General features: G+C 37.4%; 1 protein-coding gene across 1 annotated transcript in view; it reads right to left on the reverse strand.

The window, feature by feature from the left end:
• Positions 1–1,190: 1,190 nt before the first annotated feature.
• Positions 1,191–13,759, reverse strand: part of LOC124607318 (solute carrier family 22 member 19-like) — a 59,053-nt gene continuing 46,484 nt past the window's right edge. Inside the window, exon 4 of the mRNA XM_047139617.1 lies at positions 1,191–1,745. Coding sequence (XP_046995573.1) covers positions 1,494–1,745 — 252 coding nt within the window. The 3' untranslated portion in view covers positions 1,191–1,493. The remainder of the gene's footprint in view (positions 1,746–13,759) is intronic.

Genomic DNA, 13,759 nt, shown 5'->3' on the forward strand with positions numbered 1-13,759 from the left:
AGTTCCTAAAAAATAAATATTTGATTCTGTAGCTAGAGTTTTATAAGACGACCTTTTACGTAAATTACACTCTACATGCTACTAAAATATCGGTTTCTGGCATTCCTTAACTTTGCAGTACCTCACGATTTCGATGTTGCAGAATACAACGTGTAAACCTAAAGTAGCAGTTTGTGTGGAGACACCCATTTACCTACAGGCACACTCTAAAAATACTTCTAGCGTTTGTAAGTCGGAATACTGTAGCTACTGTTGACAACGATGTAATATATTTTTGGAATATCTGTATCAGAAACGATAGTCTCTTCTTCCAGTAGCATTTTATTGTTTGTAACTACTTCTACAACTCCTCTGAAAAGCTTAACTGGTAGTTAAGTGTTGTTGTTATTATTTGGCAACACCATAATATGAAACAGGAGAAGGTAATAAATGGATTATAACAGAAAAACAATGAATTTTAATATTCTATTTTGTCAACATTTTGTTGACAGCGTCTAATAAGTAATCGAAAATTTTCTGTTCACAGGGGCACACAATAGTTTCCCAATAAATCGTCTTGCACAATTGTTCAGTGATCGACAGTAATTATGGTAATAATATTAGCAATAACACTAATCATCACATACCACATCCTTAGATTTTTTGCATACTTCAAACCTGATCTTTCCACCTCTGCAGATTTATCTCTCTAGACGTTCAGCGCAACATATGACATCTCCAGTTTAGACGATATTGTGAGATTTTGGCATTGAAATTGAGAAAGTTCGGTATGCCTCCACTTCTCATCCCGTTACTCTTTCTCACTGCCACAGCTGATGGATGAAGTCAAATTTCTGAGACTGCTAGTGAGCACCTTCCCTGTAGTCCCACATAAATCTGCTGGCTCCGCCAGAAAAGGCATACAGAACTTCTGCATTATTTTCTTCCTTACTCTGTTTCTTAACATTCTGCTTCTTGCACCACACATTCTGTCAAATTTTTCGATTGTCTTCCTTGGGATTCTAAACGCGCTGACCATTTTCAAGTGATCTGGAAATGAGACGAGTAATAAAAAAAAATTATTATAAATGAAAGCATCTTAAATGCTTCGATATCTTGTTTCTGTATCTGCTTTTCTGATGGTAACTTTGGGGCGGCTAAGAATACGTGGAAAAACGAATACGGAGCATCTTGCTATATCTGTTGTTGCATCTTTCGTAGAAGACTCCCCAATAAATGTCTAAGTTCTTACTGCAACAAAGACATAAAAAAATTGCTGCTGTGGTGTAGTGATAATTGTTCCTAGTCATTGGTTTGGATTCCCTTGGTTCATTACTCACCGACAACTATAAAATTTCTCTGAAGTTGCAAAGCCTGCAGTGGTGGTCCGTTATGCTTCACACGCTCTAGTTAAGAACTGTATTAATAATTAAGCGACGGCAACGATTGACACAAAATACCAAAGAGGTTCGATGTCGAAAGTTTGGCACTAGACTGCGGACTACTTCAGTTCCCTATACATTGTGATTACTGAAGGAGGTACATTCCGTAAAACCGGTTTTGTAGAGTGGAGTAGTTTCTGGTAAGCTGGTCTTGCCTCCGGGAAGAGTCCAGAACTTCTGGTCACGACCATAGAGCGCTGCGTCTTTCATTGTCTCTGGAAGCTTCTCATTCAACGATTCAGGTAAAAATGACACCAGAACTGATGCGATAAGCGTTACGGTCCCGAGTACTGCGAATAACCAGTGCTGTCCAGCTGTGTTTCCCTGTGAACAGAAAATCATCAAAGTGTAACTATTTTTGATTAGATGGACATACATAATTAAATATTTGTATTAGTATGATTACAAGAAACTTCTGCTGGGAAACAGTTACACAATTTGAATGAAAACTGCATTGTCAGCAGTAACAAATCGGTTATAATAGTAACACCGCTATAACGTTTCCACATGCATCCTGTGTAAAGAAATCTGAAAGAAAAGTTTGATTTAAATTGTTTGTCTGTAGATGGTAGTATAAAATGCCTGAAGACCACGAAATTTTTTTTTGGAAAGTGGTGAAATTATGGTAAATGTGTCAGTGGATGAAATTTATATTGGGCTTCATTTGACCTTTATGGAAGACATAACCCATGGTGTCAATAAAACATAATAACGATGTAGCTAAAAGGGCTTGGGTCTCAATTGCATCAGTGTCTTTTCAAAATTAAAATACATTGTGACTATTACACCTCTTAGCAATTTAACTGCTCCACAGATAAATTATACTTATGAAAAGTAATTAATGAGACAGAAAAAGCTGGTTGTATTATATTACCTTTAGTATCGTGCAATAATGTAATAAACAGAAAAACTTGAAACGAAACCGCCTTACTCCTAACTGTACACTGTAGACCTGCATTCTTCATCCTATTCACAGTACTAGAAAGTTGTTCCTAGTTTGTGACATTGGAAACATACTGAAGTGTACCTGAAACAACTGGATTGCTAAGCCCGAGAAAGTGCTGAAGTTTACTGATTTTGACAATTTTCATCTTATATTTCTGCAACTTTTGAGTATTTGGAATTGATATTTGAAGGCTTGCTTCTTTTCAATATTCGTTAGCAAAATATTAACCTAGCACCCAATGTTTTTTATGAAAAAGCTGCATTTGCTTTAAACGTCTTGGCTTATAAGGACACAAAATTTTCGGATCAGTTAGTTACCTAATTTGTTTTACCTTACATTAATCATACGCTCAATAAATAATTGTAATGGTATGGAATGAACCATTTTATCTTCAGATAAAAAATTAATTTTTATATATAGCTACATGCTGGTCATTTACCAGTTATTTTTTGATATACCGGTACAGTTGTGAATTAGTAATTCCTACCTTCCAACTTCTACACATTACAGTAACAGAAAGTTTTCTACTGAATAGAAGGAGTTGTCAAGAGGAAAATTTTTCTGTTTATTTTCATATTTTACTTTGCTGTCGATCCTACATGTCATATCACTGTGTGAACCATCACAGATTTTGGTCGCAACATTCTGCTCTTATTTGTGTGCTAAAGACAACCTTACTGTGGAGTAATAAATGCCATTTTTCGTATGGTATAGGAATAACGTACATCACTGTTGTTTTTAACTACAGTGGATTGGTACAACAAACTTCTTGAGGGAATGAATATACTATGGAGCAGCAGACAAAACGCCTAACTCCTCAAAAAGATGTATATGAGATGATCGTTGGTGAGCACCACATATTATTCTTATGGTGTCTGAACATACAGCTCTAGTCACACAAATAATTTTTAGCTGGTGGCACATTGTGAATGCAAAAATTGCGTATGAAGGAGAAAGATTTAGTACGGACTAAGTTTCAAAATAACACTCTGGAAGATAGATTACCTCAGTGGGGCAACGTACAATGTAAGTTAAATCAATAAAAAGGATTGAAAGATATGGTGATGATTAATTCTTTGAATCACAAAATTTCCGTGAGGGTTCGACTTCCTTGTTCTGGCAAATTTGGGAAATGATTGAAAGTTAGCATTTCTTATGTAGTTTTAAGGGAGACTTGGGAAACATTGAAGATACCAGAACGGTTTCTGTTTTTACTGAAGCGCAAATCTGGTTATGCTGCAAAGAAGGAATTTTCTCTTAAAACTTGTGAGTTTTGCACCTCTTGGGTGCAATCTAAGAAGAAAGTTGAATTAAATACCTAGGCGTAAAGTTACAAAGCTATATAAAATGGAACCAGCTCATAATGTTGGTAGAAGGGAAGGCAAATGGTAGACTCGGATTTAATTGGAGAATTCCAGCTGATCGATAAAGGAGACCACATACAGAACACTTGAGCGACCAATTCTTGAGTACTGCTTGAGTGCTTCAGATTCCTACCAGGTCGAACCAATTCAATGTTACCGTTCGGTTCTATCTGCATGCGTTTATTACAGAGCTGCTTCGTGAACCCAAATGGGTATGTGTAGAGGAAAGACGACATTCTTTTGGATAAAGACTACTAAGAAAATTTGGAGAAGCATCATTTGCAACTGACTGCAGAATGATTCTATTGCTGTCAATATTGCTGCGAAGACAGGACAAGAGAAATTATGGCTCACACAGATGCAATACAGACACTCATTTTTCCATCACTAAGTTTACGAGTGGAATAAGAAAGAAAATGACTGTTACTGGAACAAGGACCTCTCTGCCATGCCCCATGGTGGCTTGCGGAGTATGTATGTAGATGTAGCATATAAACCAGAATGCCACTACGAACGACCATAGTGCTATAACTTTCGATGTAGAAATTCCACATGTTGACTTGATTGAAAAAGTTTTCATGTCAACTGTCTCTGACCCGAAACTTGCTGATTGACATCTCTTACCTCGTCCAGCAGAAGCACTTAACAAAGGTAATGCCGACCATAGATCTCACTGATTAACAGAAGTTATACAATGTGAGTAAACCATAATAGTACGTGTAATGACTCATCAAATATGGCGAAAACGGTTGAAATCAAGAACTATTTTGTTTAAAAAGGGTAGATCATTGCGCTCTGGGCACGCGACGTCTTTGTTAGTGTCGACTGTGTCTGTGCTAGGTTTGTCTCCAGCCCATTGTTGGAAGACCATAGGACGCTTGGTCAATAGAGGGCTCATAGCAGTGGCGATTGGGATATATTCCGGTGCTCTGCTAGCTGTTGGGGGGGGGGGGGGGGGGGGCGGTAGGGCTAAGGTGGTAACCGGCTGGCAATAGTGGCAGTTGAAGGTCCGCAATGACAAGGGGCTTTTGAGCGCTCTGTTTTGTCCGAACGTTGCCAGAAGACGGTGGCCTCGCACCGTTTAGGAATTTAATTGGCAGCTACTCGACAGCTGAGGTGAGCAGTTCTGCTCTGGGGAACCAACGCCTGCCCATATTGCGAACCAGTGTGAGATCCTCTGAAAACAAATATTAATTTTGCGCTTAAGAACTGCATGTCGGTTCCTTTCGCGCCTACTTGATATTTCTCTCGTTACTCCGGTCTGGTGTTGTGAGTCAAAGGTGCTCGTTTTTTTTATGCATCTAAGGTACATTTTCGAAAATTGCGGCAAACGTGTATCAGACTGGCTGTCTGGTCACCATACTAATGGGCGGCCTGTTGTCCCTTCAAGACGGTTTCTTTAATTTCACCATGTAAATTTATTGCTGTGATCTTTTATGTCATACTTGATAGTTTTCTTTAAGGTACCTTGTAATTTTATTACTTATTATTTAGTGTCTCGCATTTTAACAAAAATTCTGTTGATTTAAAGTTGTCAGCCTCTGTTCATTTTTCCATTTCATTGAAATACGATTTAGAGCTTAGTGTTCGCACAGCTGATTTTATATTTTGGACTATGGAAGCTTGTGTATTGACTTATACATAAACAGAGTAATGTCTTATTCCGTCTATATGTGTGTGTTGCAGGCTAGATTAGCCATTATTTTATGAATTGTTTGTCATGGACTTCACTGTATGGCTTAATGGATCTGGTGACATTCAGGAAACAGTTTGGAAATATGACTTAAAAGGTATACTGTATATTTTACTGAGGCAGCTGGTCAGCTGATTGCATCAAGTCCATATTACTTCTCACTTCGGACCTTTTTGAACAAACAACTTGATTGATGTTATTTGTCGTGCCCACATTTACCTTTCAGCCCACTGAGCCTTGCCTATTCTGTTACTGTATTTGATCAGCTGTTATTGTTGTTTGCTGCCCTGTCATCCCGAGGGTGGGTGTTTGTCTCGCTTGAAATTTGTCGGTTATGTAAAGCGTTTTCCTCAAATGTTTATGTGAGGAACACCAACTAGAGGAGACCTATAAAATAAGTTCATCCTGTTAATCCCTTGGCCATTGTGCTGTGAACCTCAATATATAATTACTGATGGATTTCTTGCACTTTAGGTGAATGTCAAGCAAATCTTAAAGTACCTGTACTGATTGTAAATTTGTTTACATAGCCGTTGGCAGTAGAGCTAGCCTGTACATGTTGTTAACTTGCTGGAACGTCTCTAAAGTTCAGTGTGTGTGAAATGTGTAGTCGCCTTTTTTTAAAATTTATTCTGGTTTACAGGTTTTATTGAGCCATAAGTCATTTGGTAAAATTTTCAGGTGCAGTATCAGTTTCAGCATTTGTGTTCTTAACGTGTAGTTATTTTTTGTTTTCTCACTGCAGCTGCATACATTATTATGGTAGGCTTTTATGATTGGGCCGTGAGTAGTTGATGCAGTTGATTAGAATAATTTTGGGTTGATATTGGAACGTTATTCTGTTAACTGTACTGTACCTAGCAATTTAAATTATTATGACCTATCGATTAAACATACTTTTATTGATCCTTTAGCCAATTTTGAAGTTGTAAGTTTGTTTTTGGATTTTATTTAATTTTCAGTCTATGAACAAAACCGCAAGGGGATTTACTACCGAGAACTTCGGTAGTATTTTATTGGCCTTAGTTTGTAAGTCATTATACTGCTATAGTTCAAAGTTTCACATTTTTGTGACTTCGCAATCCTTGTCGTTTGTCATTTGCCCTTAAGACATTTTACTTGGTTGTTCTTGCCCTATACTTGTCAGCTCTAAAACATTAAAATAATTTTTGTTTACTGTGTTGTCGAGATACACAAGCCTGTCTACAACAAACCATAACTAGCAATACATGTACTTACAAGTATTTGAGTGCATGTGGAGTAAAAATGATTTTATGATAAATGTTATAGTGTAGAAGGAGGTAACCCATCATCGTGTCTGTCCAACATCTACAGCAGCTATAAACATTTACCAGACTCCTTTGTAACTTTTATGAGATTCTGCTTAAACCACACTTAACCGAAGGACAAGGTGAGTATGATAAGATGTAACACTCCTATTTCATAAATGTTTAGAGATCAAAACGAATTTTGGCAAATGACAGTACGCTTCTTCAATCCTACTAACTACTGCATCGACCGAGAAACTGAAGCAAATACTTAGTTTTTGTTGAAAATGTAGTACACACTTTAATGAAATTTGGAAGTACTTAATAAAACGAATACAGTAACATAAAGTTTGTTAATGGTGGCATTACACCTTTATGCAAAAGTATGTGAGAATTGAACTAATTGTTAGAGGCAAGGCAGCTGGACTACACTAATGTGGTGTAAACAGGGCGAAATAGGGCTAGAATGCCTAGTTCTCGCATTATATCAAGCCCTTCAGCTGTTACTTATTTTAAAAAAGTCTGTACAACGAAAAACTAGCCAAAATTGCGAATGGCACTTCTTTTTTATTTACTAAATGACTAGTTTTGGCCCTGGACCCATTTCCAAGTCTTCTTATAGGACAGAAGACCAAATTTACATTCATGTACAATACAGTGATTACCATGTTTTTGAAGCACGTGTCAAAAACACAGAATATATCGTTTCAAGACATGTGCCAGATAGTCAAAATGGTATTTCCAAAAGTACAAAACTATGTCAAAACTACATACATATTATGAAGCACACGTGAACAGTTACAGCACATACAGGTAACTTGCAGTGTACTCCTCCTGTTACCGTAAGGAAACCTTGAGAATGCAACGCCCTATCAGGATACAGCAACCATTTATATTTATTACAGCATTTTCCAACCATTAAAAATACAACTAATAATAGAATAGTACAAGTCAATAATAAAACTAATACTTTTTAAAAATTTTACCAAAAACATATGCTTAAAATCACTGAACACCTATCTCTTCTTCCCCCATCCCTCTACAATCCCACAGCCTCCCTATACAAGCAGGCATGTGTTTATTCTACTTGTGTGTTTTCCCCAAGGATGGCTGGTATATTCATATATACATGGCCCATATGACGAAGTTGTATGTCACATTGTCGTGTAAAAATCATTAAAAGTGAACCACAACGTTGGTGTTGGAAGAAACCAAAATAATAGGACATTAAAAAAATCTTCATCTCTTCCAGTCCTTTACAACCATCAATAAAAACTTTACCACAACAAACGTTACAAAAAATATAACAATAAAACATTTCTTCCCTTGACATGTCCCAATTAAAAACAAATATTAAATCACAAAGTTATCTTTCACAAAGCACCAAAATTTGATTATAATAATGGCAAATAGTCGTTTCTGGTCGAATTTTAGTATGTTTGTTTTACTACTACCGATAATATATTATTTACATCCTTCCTGTTCTTCTTCATCTTCATGCTCCTCCCCCCCCCCCATTTCCCATCCCTCCAGCCTTCCCCACCTATCTCTTCTTCCCCCATCCCTCTACAATCCCACAGCCTCCCTATACAAGCAGGCATGTGTTTATTCTACTCGTGTGTTTTCCCCAAGGATGGCTGGTATATTCATATATTTTGTGAAGTTTGTTAGTGAAGCTTTTATGCTTGTAAAATGTTGAAACTCAATAAGATTTTTAATGTCCTATTGCTCTGTTTTCTTTTAATAATAATGTTGTGGTTTAAATTTAATGCTTTTACGTGCAAATGTGGCACATAACTTTGTCATATGGGTCATATGTGGAGCTACTGTGATTTACTGTTCAGTGATTTTAAGTACATGTTTTTTTTTGTTAAAGATTTCAAAAAGTATTACTTTTATTGTGGACTTGTACTATTATTGTATTAATTGTTATATTTTTGATGGTTGCACAATGTTCCAATAAATACAAAAGGTTTTTCTATACCCTGGTGTGGCGCCCCCTCCCTGAGGTTTCGTTATCAAGCAGGAGGAGGAGACTGCCAGTTACCTGTATGCACTGTGATTGTTCATTTGCATTTATTAAGGTGTATATAGTTTTGACATGGTTTTGTATTCTTACATATACAGTTGTGACTGTCTGACATGTAAGTTTTGAAACGATATGTTCTATATTTCTGAAATGTGCTTAAATGGTAATGACTGTATTGTACACAGTATAAATTTGGTTTTCTGTCCTGTGGGATGATTTGAAAATGGGTCCCAGCCTAAAAGTAATCATTCAGTAAAGAAAACAAATGTGAAATTTTGAACTTTGGCTGGGCTTTCGTTGTACTGATTAACAGAACTGGCTTACTTTCATTTACTCTAGCATGGTGAAAATTTGTAAAAAAGTCTTCACATAAACACAGGTATATACACATTTTTGAAATAACTTTCCTAAGCCCCACTGGACATGCTAGAGGTTGCCTTATAGTTCGGCTTACAGAAATTGGAGCTGACCCTCTATATATACCACACACAAAGTAGGACAAAGAGGAAAGCTGTTTTGTTTTAGTGGTGTAGAACTTGTTTCTTACATCATATGATGATGGAGCCTTGCCCATTAGGTGGTCTTTTCATGACAATAGCGTATTGGAGGTTGTTGATATATACTAAAATTGAATGGAATGTAATTATAGTTTGAGATTAGTTCATTAATTAAACAATTCCAGCTTGTGAACACATTGTGTACTTTACTAAATAGTTGTTTATAACTTTAACGACCAATTTAATAGGGATATTATTGTACAGGTTTGCGTCATCTATTCTGCATGAAATGGACACAATCTGTGAGGATGTCTCTCATATTTCAGTGACTAGTATGTATTGTTATTTACAGATTTTATATTGTTTCATATAGGATACAACTTTTTAAAAACACATTGACTTTGAGAAACAGTTTGTTTACAGGGCTACTCATATAGTTTATGATTGGTGATTCTTCTTAGTGGACTTTACGTTGGCATCTTAATATGGGGGCATTAGGGCTATGTAGGTGATGTGGTTCTGTTTATGTCATGTCAACATGAAATGTGTTTTCGTTAACTTCCTTTGATTTTGTTGTGGAATTGTTTTGTTGGATCTTCATTCAGCTGCACTATGTTACTTTTTGTGTTAAAATTTTAAGAGTTTTTTCTCCATATTCATTTTCTTTCATGATGACTATTATTTCGTTTGGTTGTTGCTTTTAAATTGTTTTGTATGTGCCTATAGTTTCCTCATATCTCTTCAGTTCCGTCTCTATGGGTTTATTTAGTTTGTGACCTGTGGCTGATATTTGATTGTTATTCAGATTTTCAGTGTCTTTGGCACTGTCTGCTTCCATGGCTGTTTTAATGTGTTGCCTGATAGGTTCTTCTTTGCAGTACATTTCAGACATTCGTTTTACAGGTTGTATCTTACTCACTGAATACTATGTGAGTGTTTTAACATTGTCTTCGTTTTTTGTTGTTCCTATATTCCTTGTATATCAGACTTTCCAGCTTCAATAGCATGTGCACCACCAGTCATTAGGTACTTAGGTTCCATATGTTATTGTCTGTACATTTGAGTATTTGCAAATGTATGGCCATAAGCTGCCTGTTTACGGTGTCTTTCCCCTTGTGTAACTGTTTTTTTCTGTATTTAGCAACATTATTTATGATACTCATTTCACAAACCTTGCACAATAGCTTCTGTATCCTACACAATCTGTGCCACGTGTGCCACTCATGAGAACACAAAAATGTGGTATGCAAAATGTTGGTACACAGGACAAAGGAAATTCCTTTGCACAAAGAGAGTGGTAAATTAGCTAATGACTTTCTCAAAAATGGCTCTGAGCACTATGGGACTCAACTGCTGAGGTCATTAGTCCCCTAGAACTTAGAACTAGTTAAACCTAACTAACCTAAGGACATCACACACATCCATGCCCGAGGCAGGATTCGAACCCGCGACCGTAGCGGTCTCGCGGTTCCAGACTGCAGCGCCAGAACCGCACGGCCACTTCGGCCGGCAATGACTTTCTCAGCTCAGTGCTAGACAAAGTGCAGAAACATATAGCAAAACAGAAATAAACGCATGGCTCTCTGAAAGAAAACAATAATACAGCCAATATGTGGCCAGTATTTCTTTTGTAGGAACATTTTGCAAATAACAGCAATCCTACTTAAGTCATGTTAAGTAAAAGCGGCTTTCTCCTCAAAAAATAAAGTACAACAGAAATCAATTCACGCCTTAAACCATAAAACAGATAATTTCGCAGATTGAGGAATGTACAAAATGACATTTAGAACTAGTTCAAGCTTCTACATATCACAGACTAGCAGTAATTTTCATACTAGACACAGTGTATGCATCAATTGTTGCACATATAACCATATCATAAATTCAGAAACAGCGACATATATTAAAACACTGTACACCCTTTTACACAGAAGAAGCTAAGAAGATATTAATCATGCCCAGAAGTCATGCTCGATTTTTGCACACCACAAAATAGTGAAGAGAAAAAAGTGTCATTGATAATCTAGATATATTGTAATTTTAACAACTTATATGTCATCTGTTTAATAATGTAGGAGACACTCTCATATAAATCTTATTTAGTCAACTTACTTATTTATCCCAATGAATATGACATTTCTTTCATTGTTTATATAAAATATTAAATGAATTTTATGTAGGTAAATGTTTCTGTGCACAAATTTCACATTGTACACACAAATTGCTGTGTATATATGTTATACAATGTCCTTTTCATTTGAAAATTTACCAAGTGTCACGCGAACTGCATGTCACATTTAAAATGCCTGTACTTTAGAGCATGAGTGAGGATGCCTGTTATTATAATTTATGTTATTGGCGGCATGTGAGATGAGAGGACGATCTGTCATCTGTCAACCTTGTACAAGCCATATTTCTGGATGAGGGAAACAGTACCATGGTTTAAATCCACAAGCATAAAAATATTGTCTACCATTTTGCTTCATGGAAGAGTGCTACTTTATTTGAGTTGGGCACCAGTCACTGAATTTTTATTGTATAAATCACAAATGTGAAATTCGGAAATACCAGGTGGTCGAATTTTTAACTGTAGCTTCTATCCTGGTCCGCTGGCATGCGTCCAACGTTTGTGTGTATGTGCTGTTGTTGCCTCAGTGGATGACTGAGGACTCACTGAGTGGGTTTAAGTGTTGAATGTGGCTATTTATAAATATGAGTGAGAAACTGGCATCAACGTAATCGACTCCCCTTTCTGTCATCAATAATCGACTCAGACTGTGTAGTGTTTGTTCTTTCTGACACGTCCGAAAGGACAGACGCCACGCAGAATCCGCAGCTATTACATGTTATACGTAAATTGAAGGTAGTGAGGGGAAGAAATTCAATTTACGTATAATGTATAACAGCTGCAGATTCTGCATGCCACATTGGCATATAAAAATCATTAAATGTAAACCACATTATTATTATAAGACGCATTCATATAATTCGATTGGCCTAGCTGGGCAATGGATCCACCTTCAATGCGAATGCATAAATACGTTCGACGTCCTGTGGGAATCTCAGAGGACGAACATGGAGAAAATGGACAGGAATTGCAGCCAGGTGGTACTCGATTGGAAAATGGATCGGCCATGAGGCGTACTGGTATAGTCCGTGCACTTGCAATGGCGCAGTGGTAGCGCAGCTGCCAAGTAAGCAGGAGAACCCGAGTTGGAATCGCTCTAGGGTACACATTTTTACTCGTCGCAGCTGATTCAGCGTAATAGCCCCATGCAACTGACAGCAGTGATCTGCTCCGTTTCCTTTCCTTTTCTTTCTTGCCCTCTCCACCTTCAGTTTACCTAAAGTCGACTCAGACTTGTCCTATGTAGTGACAGGTTGATGACTAGTCAGATTTTTGTTTGGGTAGTTGACAAACCATCCTTACTTTAAGTTAGTCAACCAGTATCAAAAACAAATCTATTATGACTGAGGGATTATCTTGTGTGAGCTTGCAGGGTCGAGAAATGTTTGTAACATCTGGTTTCGACTGAAGTTGCATGAGAGCTGCTCATACATTCAAACAATTGCCCCCCCCCCCCCCCCAATTTAACTACCACTGTAACTTATGCTCAATGGAGATATGGAGATAACAGAATTAATACAAGGACCCTGTGGATGAGTAGTAAAAAGGGTTGCAGAGAGACTATATTTAATAAAGTTTCTAATCAATGTCTATGCTCAATAGTCACGAGAAATGGGAAGGAAATGAAACATATTGTCTAACTACTAAACGATAAACAAATTAAATATCAGAAAGAGATTTATTTTATCCAAAAAAAGATGATAAATATGCGATTCACTGAACAGTGCTTTAACAGAACAAGGGCACAATATAATGGTGTTGAGAAAAAAGTAGTCGGCAGGTTATTCAAAAGGGCACTTAATCTGAAATACTGAATATGGTAATCTGTTAACAGTGGGCCAATCAACAGAGATAATGATATACCACAACTGCAGGATAGAATACCGTTCGGGAACGAGAACTCTGTGAAAAATCCACAAGCAAAAGCGTGGGTAATGCAGCCCCAAAACGAGAGCTGCTCAGGGCGTCAGAGAAAAGTTACAGGTTCATGCTACGCCAAATACTTTACCACCAAGATCTCAGGCGGTGAGTAGAGAGCAAACAGGAGTCAGATGGTGCACCCACTGACCTATGTATTGTTGGGCTCTCTGATGATGGGAGATCGCGGATCAAACCCGATGAGATAAATTCCAGAAAGAATCTAAACTTCTGCTCAAGTGACCGAGACAGTCTTCCTCCTCAGATCGTGCAAGAGTATCTCCAAGGAGAGACACTATCAGTACACTTATTCTCCCTGGCGGTCCAGAGGAAACTCCCTCATCTCGTGCACAGAGCATTGACTCCGACTGCTAGTGCTTTACGACCCCACCATGGTCGAATGTTTCCAGTCGCAGGAGCCCACGGGAAAATGTGCTATCATAGGTGTCCAGTACACTCCACAAAATCCGACCAAGCTGGCTAGCAACATTTTTGT

This window comes from Schistocerca americana, chromosome 3 (genome assembly GCF_021461395.2).
Source record: "Schistocerca americana isolate TAMUIC-IGC-003095 chromosome 3, iqSchAmer2.1, whole genome shotgun sequence".
NCBI lineage: Eukaryota > Metazoa > Arthropoda > Insecta > Orthoptera > Acrididae > Schistocerca > Schistocerca americana.